The sequence below is a fragment of the Coregonus clupeaformis genome, chromosome 39 (genome assembly GCF_020615455.1).
Source record: "Coregonus clupeaformis isolate EN_2021a chromosome 39, ASM2061545v1, whole genome shotgun sequence".
Taxonomy (NCBI): Eukaryota; Metazoa; Chordata; class Actinopteri; order Salmoniformes; family Salmonidae; genus Coregonus; species Coregonus clupeaformis.
In genome coordinates this window covers 16351310-16376590 of record NC_059230.1, presented here as the reverse complement: position 1 = coordinate 16376590, position 25281 = coordinate 16351310, and the positions used below count along the sequence as shown (strand labels likewise).

The window sequence follows — 25281 nt, the reverse complement described above, 5'->3', positions numbered from 1 at the left end:
ACTCCACAAACGGTTTATTTTAGCAGTACGTTCATCAACATTCCCTCCGAAGTGTTTTGTGTACGAGCGTGAAGTTGCTAGATAGGTTGGTGGACACACAGGCTAACTCCCACTAGCCAGGCAAAATGCTTTCCATGAAAACCCTTCACCAAGGCGTGTTTGGGTGTGGGATGATCTCTGGAAACATTTACAGTTATTTTTATATAAACGTGTTTAAAGATGGACGACCTATGTCAGCATGTTCTGTGTTTATTTGTACACATACTGTGCTGAAACACATACATGTATGAATGTACATACATACTCAGTGTTTCTCTTCTCTGTGGTCAGGTGAACATTCAGCCGTCAGAGTGGCATCGTGCCCTCCTGCTACCCCAGGCCTGGCGAGGGTTCATGAGCCGAGCTTACCATGCCGTCCTACAGGTGTGCATGCCATATGAATACTGCCTGTCTTTCTGTTTATCTGTATTGAGTTTGCTGGTCAATTTATGGTCATGGTTGCCGTATGAATGTGGTTGATTTGCGATCATGGTTGCTGTACCGGTATGGTGGTTGTGTGTATGTGGTTGCTGTGTGGTCATGGTTGCTGTACCGGTATGGTGGTTGTGTGTATGTGGTTGCTGTGCGGTCATGGTTGCTGTACCGGTATGGTGGTTGTGTGTATGTGGTTGCTGTGTGGTCATGGTTGCTGTACCGGTATGGTGGTTGTGTGTATGTGGTTGCTGTGTGGTCATGGTTGCTGTACCGGTATGGTGGTTGTGTGTATGTGGTTGCTGTGTGGTCATGGTTGCTGTGACCGTGTTCATTAGGGTCGTCGGGCAGAGCTGGAGATGCAGCAGAAGCAAGGCAAGGAGAGTCCAGAGGAGCTGCAGTACAAACAGCACTGTGCCTGGCTCTGGTGAGAACACACACACACACACACACACACACACACACACACACACACACACACACACACACACACACACACACACACACACACACACACACACACACACACACACACACACACACACACACACACACACACACCACACACACACACACACACACACACACACACACACACACACACACACACACACACACACACACACACACACACACACACACACACACACACACACACACACACACACACACACACACACACACACACACAGACACACACACACACACACACACACACACAGACACACACACACACACACACACACACACACACACACACACACACACACAGAGACACACACACACACACACACACACAGACACACACAGACACACACACACAGACACACACACACACACACACACACACACACACACACACACACACACACACACACACACACACACACCTGTCTTTAAACATGCCGTTCTATTCCATCATAATCCAGCCCATCGACCAACAGAGCACATTTCATTGGTCCCTGTAGCCGACAGTGTGATATTATTTAAGACTATGGAACAACAGGACATAGTTGACCTTTGCGGAGATGGTAATTTTCTGGATTACGTCCTCTTGTCGCCTCCACCATAAAGCCCTGTCATTTTGACCCCTCTCCCTATAATCAAAAACATCTCAGCTCTTAACACAGATGACTCTGCCCTTTACCACTGGGGTAAAGACACAGAACTAGGAAACATTCCTGAATAAATCTAGTTAGTAGTTTCTGTCACTGAGTTACACTGGAATTATACTACAAGATTGACAATAGTGTTTCTAGTTTTTGCATGTATCTAACTATCTTATTTGGAATGCTGTTCACTTCCTAAAACAGCTCTCTGCTCAAATTAGGGGATCATTTGAAGGCTGATCTGCCAGGAATATGGGCTACATATCAATATTCTAAAATAGCTTCCTCTCCTCGTCACAAGATTCTGCTATCTAATTAGTTATATATATATATATATATAATATATATAATATATATATATATATATATATATATATATATATATATATACAGTGGGGAAAAAAAGTATTTAGTCAGCCACCAATTGTGCAAGTTCTCCCACTTAAAAGATGAAGAGTCATTTTCAGGCCTCATAGCATACGTAACCATGACAGACAAAATGAGAAGAAAAAAATCCAGAAAATCACATTGTAGGATTTTTTATGAATTTATTTGCAAATTAGGCGGAAAATAAGTATTTGGTCAAACAAAAAGTTTCTCAATACTTTGTTATATACCCTTTGTTTGCAATGACACAGGTCAAACGTTTTCTGTAAGTCTTCACAAGTTTGTTTCACACACTGTTGCTGGTATTTTGGCCCATTCCTCCATGCAGATCTCCTCTAGAGCAGTGATGTTTTGGGGCTGTCGCTGGGCAACACGGACTTTCAACTCCCTCCAAAGATTTTCTATGGGGATCTGGAGATCTGGCTAGACCACTCCCAGGACCTTGAAATGCTTCTTCTCGAAGCCACTCCTTCGTTGCCGGGGCGGTGTGTTTGGGATCATTGTCGTGCTGAAAGACCCAGCCACGTTTCATCTTCAATGCCCTTGCTGATGGAAGGAGGTTTTCACCAAAATCTCACGATACATGGCCCCATCTCATTCTTTCCTTTACCACGGATCAGTCGTCCTGGTCCCTTTGCAGAAAAACAGCCCCAAAGCATGATGTTTCCACCCCAGCTTCACTTCACTGTAGGTATGGTGTTCTTTGGATGCAACTCAGCATTCTTTGTCCTCCAAACACGACGAGTTGAGTTTTTACCAAAAAGTTCTATTTTGGTTTCATCTGACCATATGACATTCTCCCAATCCTCTTCTGGATCATCCAAATGCACTCTAGCAAACTTCAGACGGGCCTGGACACTGGCTGGCTAAGCGGGGGACACGTCTCGCACTGCAGGATTTTAGTCCCTAGCGTGCCGTAGTGTGTTACTGATGGTAGGCTTTGTTACTTTGGTCCCAGCTCTCTGCAGGTCATTCACTAGGTCCCCCGCGGGGTTCTGGGATTTTTTGCTCACCGTTCTTGTGATCATTTTGACCCCACGGGGTGAGATCTTGCGTGGAGCCCCAGATCGAGGGAGATTATCAGTGGTCTTGTATGTCTTCCATTTCCTAATAATTGCTCCCACAGTTGATTTCTTCAAACCAAGCTGCTTACCAATTGCAGATTCAGTCTTCCCAACCTGGTGCAGGTCTACAATTTTGTTTCTGGTGTCCTTTGTCAGCTCTTTGGTCTTGGCCATAGTGGAGTTTGGAGTGTGACTGTTTGAGGTTGTGGACAGGTGTCTTTTATACTGATAACAAGTTCAAACAGGTGCCATTAATACAGGTAATCGAGTGGAGGACAGAGGAGCCTCTTAAAGAAGAAGTTACAGGTCTGTGAGAGCCAGAAATCTTGTTGTTTGTAGGTGACCAAATACTTATTTTCCGCCCATAATTTGCAAATAAATTCATAAAAAATCCTACAATGTGATTTTCTGGATTTTCTTTTTCTCAATTTGTCTTGTCATAGTGACGGCCTATGATGAAAATTACAGGCCTCTCTCATCTTTTTAAGTGGGAGAACTTGCACAATTGGTGGCTGACTAAATACTTTTTTTCCCCCACTGTATATATATATATATATATAATATATATATATATATATATATATATATATATATATATATAGATAGATATGCTCTTTAGCATACACTTTTATCCAAAGGGACTTATAGTCATGCATGCATACATTTTTCATATGGTTGGCCCCAATGGGAATCGAAACCCACAATTCTGACTTTGCAACAGCCATGATCTACCAACTGAGCCACACAGGACCACTTTTCTACTATTAATGGCTGACACAGTGATATGAGTGAAATGTGCACAACAGATTCTTCCAGAAAGATAACTGAAGCGAAGATTCCAGACATACTAAGGTGGATTAAAACAACTGGTCCATCCACCACCTCCCACAACAGAGATAACTATACCAGTCCTAGGGTGTATCCGAAATGGCACCCTAATCCTTATATAGTGCACTACTTTTGACCAGGGCTGGCCCGTAGAGGTCTGGTCAAAAATAGTGCACTATATAGGGAATAGGGTGCCATTTGGGACATACACAATGTACTAGCCCTGTCCTGCACTCCTCTTCCCTCTCCCCATGTAGCGAGCCTCCACCTTATAACTCAAGCCCAGATGGTGCAATGTCTAAGCCCTCTAGGCTAGTGAATGAATGACTGGCCTGGCCAATTCCTATACATGCTGTGTGTGTGTGTGTGTGTGTATATATATGACTGCTAGTATATATATATATATATATATATATATATATATATATATATATATAATACCAGTCAAAAAGTTTGGACACACCTACTCATTCAAGGGGTTTTCTTTATTTTTACTATTTTCTACATTGTAGAATAATAGTGAAGACATCAAAACGATGAAATGACACATATGGAATCATGTAGTAACCAAAAAAGTGTTAAACAAATCAAAATATATGTTATATTTGAGATTCTTCAAAAAGCCACCCTTAGCCTTGATGACAGCTTTGCACACTCTTGGCATTCCCTCAAACAACTTCACCTGGAATGCTTTTCCAACAGTCTTGAAGGAGTTCCCACATATGCTGAACACTTGTTAGCTGTTTTTCCTTCACTCTGCGGTCCGAATCATCCCAAACCATCTCAATTTGGTTGAGGTCGGGGGTTTGTGGAGGCCAGGTCATCTGATGCAGCACTCCATCAGTCTCCTTCTTGGTCAAATAGCCCTTACACAGCCTGGAGGTGTGTTGGGTCATTGTCCTGTTGAAAAATAAATGATAGTCCCACTAAGCCAAACCAGATGGGATGGCGTATCGCTGTAGAATGCTGTGGTAGCCATGCTGGTTAAGTGTGCCTTGAATTCTAAATAGATCACAGACAGTGTCACCATAACACCTCCTCCTCCATGCATTCCAGGTGAAGCTGTTTGAGAGAATGCCAAGAGTGTGCAAAGCTGTCATCAAGGCAAATGGTGGCTATTTGAAAAATCTCAAATATATTTTGATTTTTTTTAGCACTTTTTGGGTTACTACATGATTCCATATGTGTTATTTCATAGTTTTGATGTCTTCACTATTATTCTACAATGTAGAAAATAGTAAAAATAAAGAAAACTCCTTGAATGAGTAGGTGTGTCCACACTTTTGACTGGTACTGTACATATATGTGTACACTGAACAAAAACAAATATATATATATACTGAACAAAAATATAAACTAAACAAGTGTTGGTCCCATGTTTCATGAGCTGAAATAAAGATCCCAGAATTTTTCCATACGTACAAAAAGCTTATTTCTCTCAAATGTTGTGCACAAATTTGTTTACATCCCTGACAGTGAACAGTTCTCCTTTGCCAAGATAAGCCATCCACCTGACAGGTGTGGCATATCAAGAAGCTGATTTAACGGCAAAATCATTACACAGGGACACCTTGTGCTGGAGGCAATAAAAGGCCACTCTAAAATGTGCAGTTTTGTCACACATCACAATGCCACAGACATCTCAAGTTTTGAGGGAGTGTGCAATTGGCATGCTGACTGAATGAATTTCCACCAGAGCTGTTGCAAAGAATTGAATGTCAATTTCTCTACCATAAGCCGCCGCCAATGTCGTTTTAGAGAATTTGGCAGTACCGCAGACCACATGTAACCACACCAGCCCAGGACCTCCACATCCGGCTTCTTCACCTGTGGGATCGTCTGAGACCAGCCACCCGGACAGCTGATGAAACTGGGTTTGCACAACCAAAGAATTTCTGCACAAACCGTCAGAAACCGTCTCAGGGAAGTGACGAGATCCTGAGGCCCATTGTCATGCCATTCATCCGCCGCCATCACCTCATGTTTCAGCATGATAATGCACGGCCCCATGTCGCAAGGATCGGTACACAATTCCTGGAAGCTGAAAATGTCCCAGTTTGTGCATGGCCTGCATACTCACCAGATATGTCACCCATTGAGCATGTTTGAGATGCTCTGGAACAACGTGTACGACAGCGTGTTCCAGTTCCCGCCAATATCTAGCAACTTGCCACAGCCATTGAAGGGGAGTGGGACAACATTCTACAGGCCACAATCAACAGATTGATCAACTCTATGCGAAGGAGATGTGTCGCGCTGCATGAGGCAAATGGTGGTCACACCAGATACTGACTGGTTTTCTGATCCACGCCCCTGACTTTTTTTTTAATGGTGTCTGTGACCAACAGATGTATATCTGTATTCCCAGTGATGTGAAATCCATAGATTAGGGCCTAATTTATTTATTTCAATTGACTGATTTCCTTATATGAACTGTAAATCAGTAAAATCTTTGAAACTGTTGCATGTTGCGTTTATATTTTTGTTCAGTGCATATAAACTCAGCAAAAAAAGAAACGTCCCTTTTTCAGGACCCTGTCTTTCAAAGATAATTCGTGAAAATCCAAATAACTTCACAGATCTTCATTGTAAAGGGTTTAAACACTGTTTACCATGCTTGTTCAATGAACCATAAACAAATAATGAACATGCACCTGTGGAACGGTCGTTAAGACACTAACAGATTACAGACGGTAGGCAATTAAGGTCACAGTTATGAAAACTTAGGACACTAAAGAGGCCTTTCTACTGACTCTGAAAAACACCAAAAGAAAGATGCCCAGGGTCCCTGCTCATCTGCGTGAACGTGCCTTAGGCATCCTTCAAGGAGGCATGAGGACTGCAGATGTGGCCAGGGCAATACATTTCAATGTCCGTACTGTGAGATGCCTAAGACAGCCCTCAGGGAGACAGGACGGACAGCTGATTGTCCTCGCAGTGGCAGACCATGTGTAACAACAACTGCACAGCATCGGTACATCCGAACATCACACCTGCGGGACAGGTACAGGATGGCAACAACAACTGCCCGAGTCACACCAGGAACACACAATGCCACCAGCCATACTGCTCGTTCTGTGTATGATTTCCTGCAAGACAGGAATGTCAGTGTTCTGCCATGGCCAGCGAAGAGCCCGGATCTCAATCCCATTAAGCACGTCTGGCAAATCTGGTGCAGTCCATGAGGAGGAGATGCACTGCAGTACTTAATGCAGCTGGTGGCCACACCAGATACTGACTGTTACTTTTGATTTTGACCCCCCATTTGTTCAGGGACACATTATTCAATTTCTGTTAGTCACATGTGTCAGAACGCTGCGTGTGGATGTGGTGCAGGGAATCAAGCGCAGGAACAAGGGTGTTCGTCAACAGACTTTAGTAATCCAAAAACAGGTGCATTGCCAACCCAACCGGGAGGCAAGAACAAATTACGCACACAAACAACAGTGCGCAAAAACAAGAAAAGGCGCACGCAGTGCGGACTCTCGATACTAACAACACGAGAGAGGAAACTCCTCAATAGCAACAGCTGACAATAATAATCACACATAACACCTGACCAACACACGATAACTAAATAGGAAACAAAATCAAACACTAACAAGGGACAGGTGTACAAACAGACAAAACCAAACAAACATGAAACATCGAACGGTGGTAGCTAGTACTCCGGGGACGACGACCGCCGAAGCCTGCCCGAACAAGGAGAAGGAGCAGCCTCGGCGAAACTGTGACAGTACCCCCCCTTGACGCGCGGCTCCAGCCGTGCGCCGATCCCGGCCTCGGGGACGACCAGGACGACGCGGAGCAGGGCGCGTGGGATGACCCCGATGGAACTCGGTCAGCAGGGACAGGTCTAATATGTCCCTCCTCGGCACCCAGCACCGCTCCTCCGGGCCGTACCCCTCCCACTCCACGAGATATTGGAGACCCCCCATCCGGCGTCTCGAATCAAGGATGGACCTCACAGTGTACGCCGGGGCCCCCTCGATGTCCAACGGGGGCGGAGGAATCTCCTCTATCTCATAATCCTGGAGTGGACCAGCTACCACCGGCCTGAGGAGAGACACATGGAACGAGGGGTTAATATTCCTGTAATCAATAGGCAGTTCTAACCTGTAACACACCTCGTTCAACCTCCTCAGGACTTTGAATGGCCCCACAAACCGCCGACCCAGCTTCCGGCAGGGCAGGCGGAGGGGCAGGTTTCTGGTCGAGAGCCAGACTCGATCTCCAGGTGCGTATACAGGCCCCTCACTGCGGTGGAGATCGGCGCTCGTCTTATGCCGACGGATGGCCCGCTGCAGATGGACGTGGGCAGCGTTCCATGTCTCCTCCGAGCGCCGCACCCACTCATCCACCGCAGGGGCCTCGATCTGGCTCTCGTGCCAAGGTGCCAGAACCGGCTGGTACCCCACCAAAACTGGACCAAGCAGCGTGTCCAGGAGCCATCGCCAGGGGAATCGCTTGCAGATCTCCGTGGCAACCTCGACTGGGTCCAGCCTTGTAAAGAGCAGAGTGGATGGACTTGGGAACAGTGGAGGAAGAGTCTCGACTGGGTCAAGCCTAATGAAGAGCAGAATGGCTGGAATTGGGGGCAGAAGAGCGAGAGTTGGGCGAGAACGATAGAGGCCTGGCCCACGGGGAGGAGAGACCCCCAGAAAATTTTTAGGGGGGGGCTCACGACGTCGGGGCAGCAGGAGGCCGCGATAGAGCGGTCCAGCGGGTTGGCAGAGGAGGCCGCCAGGTTACGGGGGCCACTGGTCGAAGAGGGGATGGAAGGTGGAGAGGCACAGCGAGAGGTACTGGGGTGTGTTACCAGTCCGGTCCGGCCCGTTCCAGATCCCGGTGTAGGGCCAGTGGTGTGTGTCCCCAGTACGGTCCGGTCTGTTCCTGCTCCCCGCACCAAGTCAGTGGTGCGCTTCGTCAGCCCGGCTCGGCCCGTTCCTGCTCCCCGCACCAAGTCAGTGGTGCGCTTCGTCAGCCCAGTCCGGCCTGTCCCTGCTCCACGCACCAAGCCTATGGTGTGCGTCGTCAGCCTGGTAATGCCCGTTCCTCCTCCACGCACCAAGCCAGTGGTGTGCTTCGTCAGTCCGGTGAGGCCCGTTCCGGCTCCACGCATCAAGCCAGGGGTGCGCATCGTCAGCCCGGTCCGGCCCGTCGCTGCTCCACGCACCAAGCCAGGGAGTGCGCATCGTCAGCCCGGTCCGGCCCGTTGCTGCTCCACGCACCAAAGCCAGGGGTGCGCATCGACAGCCAGGTCCGGTCCTTTCCTGCCTCACGCACCAAGCCTGGAGTGCGCGTCGTCAGTCCGGCACAACCCGTGCCTGGGTCATCGGTGCCAAATCAGGTACCGCTTTATTGCTCCCCAACGGAGCTGAAGCTAGCCGCTCCTGCTACGTCCAGGTCAGCTCCAGCCAGCGGGGCCAGACCGGACCAGGGGCGCTATGGGGGTTTATTGGAGGGTGGTGGGCAAGCCCGGAGCCAGAACCGCCGCCGAGGAGGAGTGCCCACCCAGCCCTCCCCTATTTTTCTCTGGTTGAGGCGCGGTCGCAGTCCGCGCCTTTAGGGGGGGGTACTGTCACACCCTGGCTCTGGGACTCTATATGTTGAGCCAGGGTGTGTTCATTCTATGTGGTTTATTTCTATGTTGGGGGTTCTAGTTTGTTGTTTTCTATGTTTGCCTGAGTGACTCCCAATCAGAGGCAACGAGTGTCAGCTGTTGGCTGGTTGTCTCTGATTGGGAGCCATATTTAAACTGTCTGTTTTTCACTTTGTGTTTGTGGGTTTTTGTTCCGTGTTCGGTCATTGTCACCGTGGACGTTACGAGTCGTTTGTTGTTTTGTTCGTGCTTTAGTTTAATAAAGTAAACATGTTCATTCATCACGCTGCGCATTGGTCTCTCCCTGACGATCGTGACAACATGTCTGTGGAACTTGTTCAGTTTATGTCTCAGTTGTTGAATCTTGTTATGTTCATACAAATATTTACACATGTTAAGTTTGCTGAAAATAAACACTGTTTTTTTGCTGAGTTTATAATTCTGTATATATGCACACACACACACACACCAGCGGGAACATCAGGGTCAGTGCATGCTCTCACTGGGGCAGACATCCGCCATGTCACCCAGCCATGTGAGTGATGTGCTGCGCTCAGATGAAAAGAGGCCGTGTGGGTGCGTGCGTGCGTGTAATCGTAAATCAAGGCATGAGGAGATGAAACGTTCACCCCCCCCCGTCCAGCGATAGAATCTAAATCATCCTCCTTGTCTTCCTCCCCCACTTCTCCCACTCTATCCCCTCCCTCTCTCCCTCTACACAGGGTCAGGGACCAGCTGACTGATGTTGTCAAATCTGCAGCTAAGTGAGTCTGTCCCCCACGTTCGTCTCCTCTGCATTGACATTGACATTGAATTTCCCACTGTGTCAAGTGTATGCATTAACAATGTAACTTGTCGCAATGACATTAAAGTTAGAATTACATTAGGTAAGGGATTTTACCAATTGTTAGTCTATTGTTTATACATTTGGTGTCAACAAAACAGTGGGCCTATACTAGACTAGGCCAGTGCCATCATTCAAACCCTTGAACCAGGTGGGTTAGTACTGGATTGGAACAAATCCTGCACGCACTGTAAGCCCCCCAACACAGGGATCGAAGAGCACTGGCCTATAGCCACACTGTTTGGTTGATGATGGCGGTGAGTCCTGCTACTGTTGTCATGGTAACCCGGTGGTACACCTGTGTCTCCGTGGCGATAGGGACAGTCCGGTGGTGCAGGGGAACTCCATCTTGGCTCTGAGTGGTCTGGCTGCGGTGCTGGCCAAATACGAGAGCAACCTGCCCGCTGACACCGAGGGTGGACTTGGGGTAAGAGCAGACTCCACACGTTATGGGAGCATTGGATTTTATGGCACTGGTACTTATCTGGTATTAACTAGGAAATTATGTGGTGTCAAGGGATGCTAGTACCCTGGTGCCTAGTGGTGTTTGTTATAATGAATCTGAAGAGAAAACAACAAATAATGCATGCTAAGGTTGTTACTGTGTAATTACCATTTTACCATGGTATTTCTTATAAAAACTGTGTGGATCGAGCCCTGAATGTTGATTGGCTGACAGCCGTGGTAACAGGAATGACAAAACATTTATTTTTTCTGCTCTAATTACGTTGGTAACCAGTTTATAATAGCAATAAGGCACCTCAGGGGTTTGTGGTATATGCCAATATACCACGGCTAAGGGCTGTGTCCAGGCACTCCGCGTTGCGTTGTGCGTATGAACAGCCGTTAGCCGTGGTATATTGGCCATATACCATACCCCCTCGTGCATTATTGCTTAAGTAAATAGCTGGTCATTTCTGTACCATAAAATAGGAAAGGAGTGTCTCTGAAAGTATCCCATTGTTTTACCAGATCATTTCCTAATAAATATGAACTGAAAAAAGACTACAGTCATCTAAAGCTTTTGCCATTGGGTGGTGCTGTAACTCTCCCCTGCCATGTTTGTTGTGGTATATGCTGTAGGTGGGCCCTGAGATCCTGCCCACATCCACCTGGCTGGCCATGGTTCTGGACACTCTCCTCAGCATCGTCAGCAGCAGCTACAAGCCCAGAGGACAAGTCTTTCCCTGGTTCCTACACGTCAGTACGCCAACCTAGCACAACAACTAGAATTATCACTGAATTATGCTGGCAGCTAAATCATGCTATATTGATGTTACATCATAAAAAAGAAATGGATACCTGCACGCTGTTGTTGAATGTCTCTACGATACCATTCAACAGTATGGGTAGGCTTATCTTTTTTTATTGTTTAATTAGTATTTTCTTCAATTTACCCCTCTCAGCGGTCCTACTCGGGAGAGAACACTGCCAGTGCCATCGCCCGCTCCTGTGCCGCCCTGGCCCTGTCCCTGGTGGTGCCCGTGCTGGTGGCCTGGCACAAGGAAAGCGTGCCACAGGTCCTAGCCACCCTGAAGGCGGGGCTTCCCGGCTCGCCCACCGCAGACGACTCCCAGGCCGTCCAGTTCCACTCTGGCCTGGCCCTGGGCATGCTGCTGTCCTGCCTGCACCAGGAGAGGCTCAGGTAGGGGGGTCTGCCATGGGGCGGAGGGGGTGGAGAGGGGGTGGTCTGGTGTGTGTGTGTGAGTGAGAATTGACTCTTGAGGTGTTGTGTGTCTGTTTTGTCGTTGTTCTATTGTGATGTTTGTTTGTATTGTGACATTGGATGACATTGGGTGTTATTGTGTTTCTGTGGTTTCCAAAGCATTCTCCCTCTGTTCCTTCCTTCTCTCTCTCTGGTTCAGTGATGTGTCAGGTCAGAAGATGACTGAGCTGTTGATGAGTTCTCTGGACACTCTGGAAGCCTGCTGCTTTGACAGCAACCTGGAGTACAAGTGAGTGTGTCTGAATTGCATTTATAAATTATTCAATAAATATATGATATGAGAATGGCTGGATTGGCACTACCCTACCATCTTATACAGTGAATTCGGAAAGTATTCAGACCCCTTGACTTTTTCAACATTTTGTTACGTTACAGCCTTATTCTAAAATGGATTACATAAATAAAAATCCTCATTAATCTACACACAATACCCCATAATGACAAAGCGAAAACAGGTTATTAGAATTGTTTTGCTAATAAAACATTTTTTTTAAACAGACCCTTTGCTATGAGACTTGAAATTGAGCTCAGGTGCATCCTCTTTCCATTGATCATCCTTGAGATGTTTCTATAACTTGATTGGTAAATTCAATTGATTGGACATGATTTGGAAAGGCACACACCTGTCTATATAAGGTCCCACAGTTGACAGTGCATGTCAGAGCAAAAACCAAGCCATGAGGTCGAAAAAGAAGAGCTACTCTGCAGCATTGAAGGCCCCAAGAACACAGTGGCCTCCATCATTTAAATGGAAGAAGTTGGAACTACCAAGACTCTTCCTCGGGAGAAGTGCCTTGGTCAAGGAGGTAACCAAGAACCCGATGTTCACTCTGACAGAGCGCCAGAGTTCCTCTGTGGAGATGGGAGAACCTTCCAGAAGGACAACCATCTCTGCAGCACTCCACCAATCAGGCCTTTATGGTAGAATGGCCAGACAGAAGCCACTCCTCAGTAAAAGGCACATGACAGCCTGCTTGGAGTTTGCCAAAAGGCACCTAAAGGACTCTCAGACCATAAGAAACAACATTCTCTGGTCTGATGAAACCAAGATTGAACTCTTTGGCCTGAATGCCAAGCGTCACATCTGGAGGAAACGATGCTCCCCATCCAACCTGACAGAGCTTGAGAGGATCTGCAGAGAAGAATGGGAGAAACTCCCCAAATACAGGTGTGCCAAGCTTGTAGCGTCATACCGAAGGCTCAAGGCTGTAATCGCTGCCAAAGGTGCTTCAACAAAGTACTGAGTAAAGGGTCTGAATACTTAATACTTATGGAAATGTGATATTTCCCTTTCTTATTTTTTTAAATAAATTTGCAAAATTATGGGGGTATTGTGTGTAGTTTAATAAGGGGGGAAAAAAACACTTTAATCCATTTTAGAATAAGGCTGTAACGTAACAAAATATGGAAAAAGTCAAGGGGTCTGAATACTTTCCGAATGCACTGTACATGTGCGTGCGGATGAGGTGGCAAGCTTTCAGATGGTGCAACTATGTACTCCCCTACTATCTTCCGTTTTTCACTACCTCTCCTGTCCGTTTTCCAGTGCCGGCTGTGTGCTGGGCCTAGGCCTGGTGCTGGGGGCCCTGAGTGGCAGTGGACAGACAGAACACAGGGCCCGTGTGGGCCTCACCCTGGACAAACTGCTGGAGGCCCTACAGGGGGACAGCAGCAATCAGGGTCGCATGCTGCAGGAGGTGTGGCCCAAATCTTCATATTAGTCATACAAATATGAATTGTAACCAATAACGTTCTCAATCACTGCTGTTTTACTGTGAAGGGTCAGATTTGACAGCTGAAGCAGCGCCATTTTGTTTTCTTGACGAGGCTTTATAACGATGTCTTCCCTTAAATAAAGAATGTATAATGTTAACAGATAATATTAATAGTCTGCTCACCTTTTATAAATCCTTATTTGTACATTAGTAAATGTGCATATGCTATTTCCTTCCCTCATTCATTTCCTCCCTCCCTCCCTAGGTGTTTGCCTACTCTGTAGCAGGTGTGGGGGTGGCAGCCTTCAGTGGAGGGGTTGTTGATGCCCTTAAAGCAGAGGAGATCATGAGCACTCTCCGTAACATGACAGAGGAGAGCCAGCAGGTGAGATGGCACATTTTCATGTGTGCACAAGTGTGTGTGTGTGTGTGTGTGTGTGTGTGTCGCGCCTGCGTGCGTGCATGCATGCTCTGTATAGTAATATGTTCAGTGGTTGTTCACGCGAAGTTTGTGTGTGTATGTGTAATGTTGTTAATCTACAACTATAAGTCTTTCCTGTGTTGTCCAGACTCCAGGATTCTCATTGGCTCTGGGCCTGGTTGTTCACGGTCTGTCGTCCTGCGGCCACGGCAAGGCAGAGGACATCCAACCCCGCCTTCTGGATGCCTGGATCAAGATCCTACTGGCTGAGGTACTGGAGCGACAACCAGGGCAGAGCAAACGTTTACCAATGTTCCAAACAAGCTATTTTAAACGATGGGCCTGGAATCGCAAGAGATTCCTGCCAATGAACAGTATGAGCCCCTTGCGAGATGATACAATTCCGGCTGTAATTAATTGAGTAAGGTCTCCTCCCCTGTGTTGCAGGGCTGTCCCACCATGCAGAGGCTGGCTGCTGTCAACGGCCTGGTGGCTCTGGTGGGATCAGAGACTGGCATCCTTCAGGTGAGACTTCCTACATTTTAGATGGGGTTAGTGGAATCTAACTTAAAAGTGCAGTAATCCTCCCAAATGAACAGTTCTAAAACCTCCCCCTAGATAAAGCCAAACACCTATTTATGGCTTTACATGTGCAATGGTAGAGTGTGTTCTAAGTGAATATACGCAAAGATTATGGATATACTGACAAGATGTCTCTCCACCCTAACAATGGGAGTCGTTGTCCACAAAGTGACACGGCGGGCTGTCGAGCTCCCGCCTATCCTTTCTTTCGATTGGCGGATACATCTCATTATTGTAATCCTTTTTTGAATATTCGATGAAGGTTGTTGACGTCAACCGCATGTATTCCATGGAGAGAGATGCTATGCTACTAGCCTCATGTCATGAATATGCATAGCCATCTCGAGGCCACTCCGATATAAATTATTTTTTCTCAAAGTTGCCGGGATGTCACATGTCCTACTTATATCAGTACACTCGTAACAACTTAAGCATTACGGGACTTCTATTAGATAAAATAAACCTCACGTAGCAAATAAGCCATTCATTATTTTGGGACCAAATTCGACACACTCTCATTAACCTCCATACAAAAACTCCTTGCTTGGCGAAACAACGCCACCTGCTGGAGGGAGACTGATTTTCTGCCGAGTTGGGCCTCTCTTCCAATTCCTCTCTGTTACAAGTGACAGTGAGAGTCTGTTCTCTCCCTTCCAGCTGAAGAATGAATCTGAGCAGTCCTCCCAGCAGCAGGGCAGACTGAACGAGGTCATACGGGCCATCACACAGGTAAGAACATTGATTGATTGGTGACTTTTACTGTCCTTCAAGAGGATATTGTTTTAACAGCTCACAAGGGACATGCATAAAGAAACAAACAACAAGCAATAAACTAACACTGCTCCTGTCTTTCACCTGTAGGTCATCACATTCTCGGGAGCCATCGGGCTGCAGTCTAACAGTGCCTGTCTGGTGGGGCATCTCCACCTGGCCCACATGTCCACCAGCCATAGCCGCACAGCAGGTAAGGACTACAAAACAACATGCCTCAGACCTAACATACCTAGAGATTCGTGGCTCCATAGAGATCATATAACTCAGTGATTCTATACAGTCGTGGCCAAAAATATTATCATCCTTGCACTTGTTTCAAATAATGCACAATTCCTGTAGACATTTCTGTTGAAGTTAAAAAATATTTTGGTATCCACATACACTACCAGTCAAAAGTTTGGACACACCTACTTATTCAAGGGTTTTTCTTTATTTATACTATTTTCTACATTGTAGAATAATAGTAAAGACCTCAAAACTATGATATAACACATATGGAATCATGTAGTAACCAAAAAAGTGTTAAACAAATCTAAATATATTTGAGATTCTTCAAAGTAGCCACCCTTTGCCTTGATGACAGCTTTGCACATTCTTGGCATTCTCTCAACCAGCTTCACCTGGAATGTTTTGAATAGTTTGAATAGAGAAAATGATTAATTCTCCTGTTTTGTGTTTCTTTGTGTACCGCAATGAGCATGGAGAAAATAAAGAAAACCAGAGAACTATCTGAGGAGGTCAGACACAAGATTGTAGCCAAGCATGGACAATCTCAAGGCTAGAAGTTCATCTCCAGGGACCTTGATGTTCCTGTTTCCACTGTGCGTAATGTTATCAAGAAGTTTAAGGCCCATGCCACTGTAGCCAACCTCCCTGGACGTGGCCGCAAGAGAGAACTTGATGGAAGATTGCAGCGAAGGATTGTTTGAATGGTGGAGAAAGCACCTCGATCAACTGCCACACAGATTCAAGCTGACCTTCAGACAAAAGGTACGACAGTTTCAACTCGCACCATCCGTCGCCAACTCGATGAAAGGGGGTTATATGGTAGGAGACCCAGGAGGACCCCACTGCTGCGAGAGAGACATAAGAAAGGCCGACTGCAATTTTCCAAAACACCTGAACATGCCAAAATCCTTCTGGGAGAATGTCCTGTGAACAGATGAGACCAAATTAAAGCTTTTTGGTTAAGCACACCATCTCTATGTTTACAGAAAACAAAATGAAGCCTTCAAAGAAAAGAACACCTTCCCTACAGTCAAACATGGAGGAGGTTCAGTGATGTTTTGGGGTTGCTTTGCTGCCTCTGGCACTGGGTGCTTTGAATGTGTGCATGGCATCATGAAATCAGGAGAATAGCAAGGCATTTTGGAGCACAGTGTCGGACCCAGTGTCAGAAAGCTGGGTCTCTGTCGAAGGTCATGGGTCTTCCAGCAGGACAATGACCTCAAACACACTTAAAAAAGCACCCAGGAACGGTTCCAGACAAAATGCTGGACTGTTCTGAAGTGGCCAGCAATGAGTCCAGATCTAAATCCCATTGAAAACTTGTGGAGAGATCTGAAAAGAGCAGTTGGGAGAAGGCACCCTTCAAATCTGGGAGAACTGGAGCAGTTTGCAGAAGAGGAGTGGGCCAAACTGCCAGTACAGAGGTGCAGGAAGCTCATTGATGGTAATAGGAAGCGCTTGATTGCAGTAATTGTGACCAAAGGCTGTGCTAGCAAGCATTAAGTCTAGGGTGTCAATAATTTTGTCAATGCCATTTCTGTTTATTTTCTGATTTAAATGGCTGTATTAAGTTCTGAATGAAAAACAAAGGTTCTGTAATGTTACCGGTAAAATAAAGAATTGTGGAGACCAAATACTATTTTTAGGGGGAATTGTGAGTTACAGTGGGGGAAAAAAGTATTTAGTCAGCCACCAATTGTGCAAGTTCTCCCACTTAAAAATATGAGAGAGGCCTGTAATTTTCATCATAGGTACATGTCAACTATGACAGACAAATTGAGGAAAGAAAATCCAGAAAATCACATTGTAGGATTTTTAATGAATTTATTTGCAAATTATGGTGGAAAATAAGTATTTGGTCACCTACAAACAAGAAAGATGTCTGGCTCTCACAGACCTGTAACTTCTTCTTTAAGAGGCTCCTCTGTCCTCCACTCGTTACCTGTGTTAATGGCACCTGTTTGAACTTGTTATCAGTATAAAAGACACCTGTCCACAACCTCAAACAGTCACACTCCAAACTCCACTATGGCCAAGACCAAAGAGCTGTCAAAGGACACCAGAAACAAAATTGTAGACCTGCACCAGGCTGGGAAGACTGAATCTGCAATAGGTAAGCAGCTTGGTTTGAAGAAATCAACTGTGGGAGCAATTATTGGGAAATGGAAGACATACAAGACCACTGATAATCTCCCTCGATCTGGGGCTCCACGCAAGATCTCACCCCGTGGGGTCAAAATGATCACAAGAACGGTGAGCAAAAATCCCAGAACCACACGGGGGGACCTAGTGAATGACCTGCAGAGAGCTGGGACCAAAGTAACAAAGCCTACCATCAGTAACACACTACGCCGCCAGGGACTCAAATCCTGCAGTGTCAGACGTGTCCCCCTGCTTAAGCCAGTACATGTCCAGGCCCGTCTGAAGTTTGCTAGAGTGCATTTGGATGATCCAGAAGAGGATTGGGAGAATGTCATATGGTCAGATGAAACCAAAATATAACTTTTTGGTAAAAACTCAACTCGTCGTGTTTGGAGGACAAAGAATGCTGAGTTGCATCCAAAGAACACCATACCTACTGTGAAGCATGGGGGTGGAAACATCATGCTTTGAGGCTGTTTTTCTGCAAAGGGACCAGGACGACTGATCCGTGTAAAGGAAAGAATGAATGGGGCCATGTATCGTGAGATTTTGAGTGAAAACCTCCTTCCATCAGCAAGGGCATTGAAGATGAAACGTGGCTGGGTCTTTCAGCATGACAATGATCCCAAACACACCGCCCGGGCAACGAAGGAGTGGCTTCGTAAGAAGCATTTCAAGGTCCTGGAGTGGCCTATCCCAGGTATTCCTTAAAGAGGTGGGGTTTCAAATGTCTCCGGAAGGTGGTGAGTGACTCCGCTGTCCTCGCGTCGTGAGGGAGCTTGTTCCACCATTGGGGTGCCAGAGCAGCGAACAGTTTTGACTGGGCTGAGCGGGAACTATGCTTCCGCAGAGGTAGGGGAGCCAGCAGGCCAGAGGTGGATGAACGCAGTGCCCTCGTTTGGGTGTAGGGACTGATCAGAGCCCGAAGGTATGGAGGTGCCGTTCCCCTCACAGCTCCGTAGGCAAGCACCATGGTCTTGTAGCAGATGCGAGCTTCAACTGGAAGCCAGTGGAGTGTGCGGAGGAGCGGGGTGACGTGAGAGAACTTGGGAAGGTTGAACACCAGACGGGCTGCGGCATTCTGGATGAGTTGTAGGGGTTTAATGGCACAGGCAGGGAGCCCAGCCAACAGCGAGTTGCAGTAATCCAGACGGGAGATGACAAGTGCCTGGATTAGGACCTGTGCCGCTTCCTGAGTAAGGCAGGGTCGTACTCTCCGAATGTTGTAGAGCATGAACCTACAGGATCGGGTCACCGCCTTGATGTTAGCGGAGAACGTCAGGGTGTTGTCCAGGGTCACGCCAAGGCTCTTCGCACTCTGGGAGGAGGACACAACGGAGTTGTCAACCGTGATGGCGAGATCATGGAACAGGCAGTCCTTCCCCGGGAGGAAGAGCAGCTCCGTCTTGCCAAGGTTCAGCTTGAGGTGGTGATCCGTCATCCATACTGATATGTCTGCCAGACATGCAGAGATGCGATTCGCCACCTGGTTATCAGAAGGGGAAAGGAGAAGATTAGTTGTGTGTCGTCAGCGTAGCAATGATAGGAGAGGCCATGTGAGGATATGACAGAGCCAAGTGACTTGGTGTATAGCGAGAATAGGAGAGGGCCTAGAACTGAGCCCTGGGGGACACCAGTGGTGAGAGCACGTAGTGCGGAGACAGCTTCTCGCCACGCCACGCCACTTGGTAGGAGCGACCGGTCAGGTAGGACGCAATCCAAGAGTGAGCCGCGCCGGAGATGCCCAGCTCGGAGAGGGTGGAGAGGAGGATCTGATGGTTCACAGTATCAAAGGCAGCAGACAGGTCTAGAAGGACAAGAGCAGAGGAGAGAGAGTTAGCTTTAGCAGTGCGGAGAGGCTCCGTGACACAGAGAAGAGCAGTCTCAGTTGAATGACCAGTCTTGAAACCTGACTGGTTTGGATCAAGAAGGTCATTCTGAGAGAGATAGCAAGAGAGTTGGCTTAAGACGGCACGCTCAATAGTTTTGGAGAGAAAAGAAAGAAGGGATACTGGTCTGTAGTTGTTGACATCAGAGGGATCGAGTGTTGGTTTTTTGAGAAGGGGTGCAACTCTCGCTCTCTTGAAGACGGAAGGGACATAGCCAGCGGTCAAGGATGAGTTGATCAGCGAGGTGAGGTAAGGGAGAAGGTCACCGGAGATGGTCTGGAGAAGAGAGGAGGGGATAGGGTCAAGCGGGCAGGTTATTGGGCGGCCTGCCGTCACAAGTCGCAAGATTTTATCTGGAGAGAGAGGGGAGAAAGAAGTCAAAGCATAGTGGGAGAACATAAGCATAAGTGGGAGAACTTGCACAATTGGTGGCTGACTAAATACTTTTTTCCCCCACTGTACTTGAAAAAAGTGCAAGGGTGCCAATATTTTTGGCCACGGCTGTATGTACTTCTATGCATGACTCAGTATTTTCTTTTAAATACTTTAGGTGGACTTCGCTTGCCCTGTATAACACAACTAATGGAGTAGTGCTAAATGTGTAAATCCTGCCCCTTCCAACGCATGGAAAAAAGCTTAGTCAAGCACCCCCCTGTCTCTCTCTCAGTGCCCCAGGACTTCAGTTACCTCCCAGAGAAGAGTGTGATCAGGTCTGTTGTGGACTTCCTCACTGAGGCAGGGAAGAAAGGTCCAGAGTTTGCCCACCCTAGCCTGGTGAAGACAGTCCTGGGTCCCCTGGCCACAGTGGGAGGGAGTTACCAGTACCCCCCTGTCAACTGGAGCGCCATCCTGTCCCCTCTCATGAGGCTCAACTTTGGTACTGTGATACCCTCCCCACCTAACACTCTGTTCCACATAGTCATACACTCTCAGTAGGAAAGGACAAATAAAATAAAAAATGAAAATATGTATACACATGCAGGCACACACACACACACACAGTGAAAGCTTAGCAATCATGTATTAGCAAAATACATGTTATTTCCCAACAGGTGAGATGGTCCAACACCAATGTATAGAGCTGGCATCCAACCAAGCCCAGTCTTCCCAGAGTGCATCTCTCTTCCTGGGGGTGTGGCTGAGCCCTCCCCTGGTCCACAGTCTTAGTGTGAGTCCTCCATAACCCAGTTTGTAATCCTCTATATAATATGCCATTCAGGGCTTTTCAATTCTCAATGTCAGTGGATGGTCAAAGTATTATGGGTTTCATTTTCTCCCTGGAAGTTAATTGGTCAATTATTGTTGTTGATTGGCCAGACATTACAGCTTGTAATAAACACCCCTGGAAACAAAGTGAAGAGTGCGAGCCCTCCATTCATTCTTCCTCCACGGTTCTCTCCCCCAGATGCGGACGCGAGGTCACCTGTACCACAATCTCTCTGTATGGATGAAGCACGTGTCGGAGGACAAGCTCCAGGTGTACGTGGAGACCCTGGGTCTGCAGCAGTTCCAGCAGGATGTCCGGCCCCAGCGCCTGGCCCTCTGTCTGTCCCTAGTACGGGGGCTGGCACAGGCCATGGCCCTCCCCAACCCGCCCAACACCATCTGGGCCGTCCTGTGTACTACTACAGAGAAGATCTTCAACCTACTCCCCAACCACATACAGGCAGGGAAATCTTTATTTTTAGACAAGTACACCTGTCAGTTATTCTTCTAAGTCAATCATACGACAAGGAATGGCTGGTGTGCGAGACTAGTGATCACAAAACATATTGAATATCGACCATGCACTGAGATGTATGTCCATGGTTTATTATAGGACCAAGAGGTGGACCTGTACGTGGGAGTCTCCAAATGTCTGTCTGAGTTGGCTGACACAGAGATCGACCGCATCGCCCAAGTCACAGAGGTACTGATGTCACCTCACCTACTCCAAAACCAATGTCTTCTTCCTGCTGCTTTTCTATTTTGTCCAAATCGATCACATCCCTTCTTTGAGTGATGTGTTGCTCTCTTGCCCCCTCTACAGGCTCAGATGGAAAAGACCGGCTTCATCCTGGCTCACCTCACCTCCCAGGGCCGAGTGCCACTCCTGGGCCTCAACGATGTCATCGCTGCCGTGCTCCGGGGTTGGTCCAGCCACAAAGTGGGCTGGCTCCTCCTGCAGACTTTCTACCAATGCCGTCTGGCCGCCAGCCCCAACACAGGTCAGCCCAGCAACCAATTAGCTTTCAGGGCTGGCGGATTTCAAAGTTGTGCTTGAACTGATCTGACCTTTAGACCTATAGAAGTGCCAAGGGGGGGGTCAGGGGTATTTTCAAAGTTTTTGTAATATACTGCATAATTTATTGGTAATTCAAGTACTCCTAACGTGTTTTTGTTCTAGCTGCAAAAGCACACGTGATTGAAATACTTATTAGTTGGATCACATGTGCTTGTGCAGGTTTAGAATAACAACATGTAACGTCGAGGGTACTGGGGGACCAGCGTTGAGGAAACCCTGGTTAAAACAAGTACACTCTCTAGGTGTGTCCAAACGAATGGAGTGGCTTTTGGAGCTGATGGGACTCATAAGAAATGTTGCTTACGGAGTGACCTCTGTCAAATGTGGAGACACCAGGCAGGTCAGTACAGTATATTAACACTATTCTCAGAAACACATACACAGGTGCGGTGTTATTTCTGTGTATGTGTGTGCACGTGTGTGAACCTGTGTGAATTGATACACCGTCACATGGGATAGCTGGTATGTTTAGAGGTCACGTGCAGGTGAGATATTGGTACAGTGAGCTCCAAAGGTATTAGGACAGTAACTTTCTCACTCATCATTATTCCAGATTCTTTCAGGATTATCCGTAATCATGGTAGCATCCACATTAATATAGACGTGTTTAGAAAAAAGTATATTCTTATTTACAATAAAGGTGACTCCAAAATGACAATTATTTACCATTCATTTCTATTGGGCATAAAATAATCTGAAACACAACCAAAACAAACAGCAATTGAATCCAACAAATGTGCTGTAGTGACTACAAGCTTGATGTAGTCATTGCGTGCTATGAATATGGGACCAAATAATTAATATTTGACTATTTTAATACACATACAGTTCATTCTGAAAGTATTCAGACCCCTTCCCTTTTTCCACATTTTGTTACGTTACAGCCTTATTCTAAATTGGATTAAATAAATAAAAATCCTCATCAATCTACACACAATACCCCATAATGACCAAGCGAAAACAGGTTTTTAGAAATGTTTGCAAATGTATTACAAATAAAAAACAGAAATACCGTATAAAAAGTCAAGGGGTCTGAGTACTTTCTGAATGTACTGTATATTGTACATTTGTCCCAATACTTTTGGTCCCCTAAAATGTGTGGACTGTGTACATAAATTGCTGTAATTTCTGAACGGTTCACCCGATATGGATGAAAATACCCTCAAATTAAAGCTGACAGTCTGCACTTTCACCTCATAGACATTGTATCATTTCATACCCAAAGTGCTGGAGTACAGAGCCAAAACAACAACACATTTGTCCCAATACTCTTGGAGCTCACTGTATGTGCTGCAGGTCTGTAGTGAGTGGGTTCTGGCTGAATGGCTATTATTCAGGAATTACTTTGGAATGTCGACCCTCGTGAAAATGGTGTGATTTCTGACCTGCGTTCTATTTGTTAGCATTGGTATGCTTTTATAGTCTTTTAATCAGGAAGTCTATTTGTGTGTTGCATATACTTGGGCTGAATAACCTGGACTTCATTTCCCATCATCCTGTGCAGGCCACAGACTTCCTGCTCCAGGTATTTGCTGCGGCGGTGATCTCCTGGGGCGACCACACCATGCCCCTCCTTCTGGGCGTTAGGACCCAGTGGTTTCCATGGCAGCAGGGGTCAAAGCCGCCCGGTCTACCTCACGCCCTCTACGGTGACACCGCGCTGGCCGAGCAGTCAGTCTCACTATGCCTGTTGGGATTGCCCCACAGCCTGAGACAGCTATTGGCTAAAGAGCCCTGGAGGGAACAGTCACAGAAGGTAGGTCCCCAACCTCCACACATTGATAATTTTCTTTGTGTGATGACAATGAGGTTTACTATGTGGAAAGCGATAACAAAAGACACTACTACGCTCTAAACAAGATAAGAGATGAATAATGTCCGTGAATTGGTAGCAGACAGTTACCAATAAGTAAACTGTTTTTGTGTGTTTCTTAGTTCATAGATTGGCTTTTCAGCATCACTGAAGGTCCTGAAACTGGTCTGTCAGAGACTTCCATCAACACTGCCAAAGGTGAGACACAGCGCCACAAAGCTCAATGTCCAATTCATAATATGGTCATTTAGCAGACACTTTTATATGGCAAAATAGGAAGTACATGCAGTATTTCAAGGCAAAAGCTTTTCCCCCCCAAAACTAACATTGATGAAATGATTTTGGGCACTGACCATTCTCTACTTCTCTAAGTAGTGGTTTCTCACACCCCACCGATTTTTCTCTAAGTAGTGGTTCCTTACACCCCCCCCGATCTTCTCTCCCTTTTCTGTACAGCTGCCTTGCTGGCTCTGAAGTCCTCCACGGAGTTCAAGAAAAAAGCGGTGTGGACGCGAGCGTACGGCTGGTAACCTGGGTCAACTTCCTGCTCTCCTCAGGGCTAGCAGGAAGTGACGTCACAGCCATTTGGCCAAGCCTTCTTCAGCTGTGATGCTTCAAACACTCACTGCCTTGGTCTGCTTGTAGCAGTGTATTGTGGGCGGTATCCCAGGGCAGCAGCTGCGTATGGGTGGAGCCGCAGAGGTGACTTGGGGGTTAGGGGTGGATTTAGAGAGGGAGGAGAAGAATAATTCCCCCACTGAGCTGTCCTGCTTAAAACTAGAATCCTTAATTGTTTTGGTAAAAAGCTGAGGAATGGGCCTGAAGAAATGTAACCACTCTCAAATTCATAGACCGAGCTATGAATGCAAGGACTGACCATCCATGATATCAAAATTATAGTTTTAACCATGTTTTGAGGCTATACAGTGTTAGTTTACTTTTTCTTTTTTCTTTTTTTTTTTAACCAACATTAGAGTAAAACAAGCTTATATGTTGGGTTCTGATGAAGTACGACAATTGAACTAAGCTCACGAGGCAAGTTATATTCTTGAAGAATCAATGGGTATATATCAAAAATGGATGTAGCAACTAAGGATTCTAGCTTTAAAACTCCTGCCCTGTGGAAAGGCCCTGTGGAGATAGTCTAAACACCCCAGTGCCTGCCCTGGCTTTAAGGTGGGCCATGAAACAACCTATTTTCCCCATGATAGTTTACAAGGCCTATATATAAGTAACCTGCCTTATCATTCCTGCTTATTGTACTGTGCAATTGTCTGCTTTAGTAACATTATTGGAGAAAAAAAACTTGTTGTGCAACCATGAGGTCCTCATTAAAACATTTGAGATGTTAACACAAACTGATTTTCTGATGTTTTGTTGATTTTAGACTGAGTGGTGCTTA

The 25281-nt window shown here is 46.5% G+C and overlaps 1 protein-coding gene across 2 annotated transcripts in view; it reads left to right on the top strand.

The window, feature by feature from the left end:
- focad (focadhesin) overlaps positions 1 to 24746 on the top strand; it is a 79104-nt gene extending 54358 nt beyond the window's left edge. For both annotated transcript variants that reach the window (XM_041868170.2, XM_041868169.2), the window contains exons 22-43: positions 331 to 423; positions 810 to 898; positions 10184 to 10225; positions 10624 to 10732; positions 11389 to 11505; positions 11712 to 11950; positions 12171 to 12260; positions 13578 to 13728; positions 14012 to 14131; positions 14316 to 14438; positions 14615 to 14692; positions 15407 to 15478; positions 15611 to 15713; positions 20450 to 20659; positions 20835 to 20950; positions 21188 to 21448; positions 21602 to 21691; positions 21812 to 21989; positions 22309 to 22406; positions 23571 to 23822; positions 24002 to 24077; positions 24336 to 24746. In XM_041868170.2, coding sequence (XP_041724104.2) covers positions 331 to 423; positions 810 to 898; positions 10184 to 10225; positions 10624 to 10732; positions 11389 to 11505; positions 11712 to 11950; positions 12171 to 12260; positions 13578 to 13728; positions 14012 to 14131; positions 14316 to 14438; positions 14615 to 14692; positions 15407 to 15478; positions 15611 to 15713; positions 20450 to 20659; positions 20835 to 20950; positions 21188 to 21448; positions 21602 to 21691; positions 21812 to 21989; positions 22309 to 22406; positions 23571 to 23822; positions 24002 to 24077; positions 24336 to 24409 — 2781 coding nt within the window. In that variant the 3' untranslated portion in view covers positions 24410 to 24746. The remainder of the gene's footprint in view (positions 1 to 330; positions 424 to 809; positions 899 to 10183; positions 10226 to 10623; positions 10733 to 11388; positions 11506 to 11711; positions 11951 to 12170; positions 12261 to 13577; positions 13729 to 14011; positions 14132 to 14315; positions 14439 to 14614; positions 14693 to 15406; positions 15479 to 15610; positions 15714 to 20449; positions 20660 to 20834; positions 20951 to 21187; positions 21449 to 21601; positions 21692 to 21811; positions 21990 to 22308; positions 22407 to 23570; positions 23823 to 24001; positions 24078 to 24335) is intronic.
- The last annotated feature ends 535 nt before the right edge of the window (positions 24747 to 25281 follow it).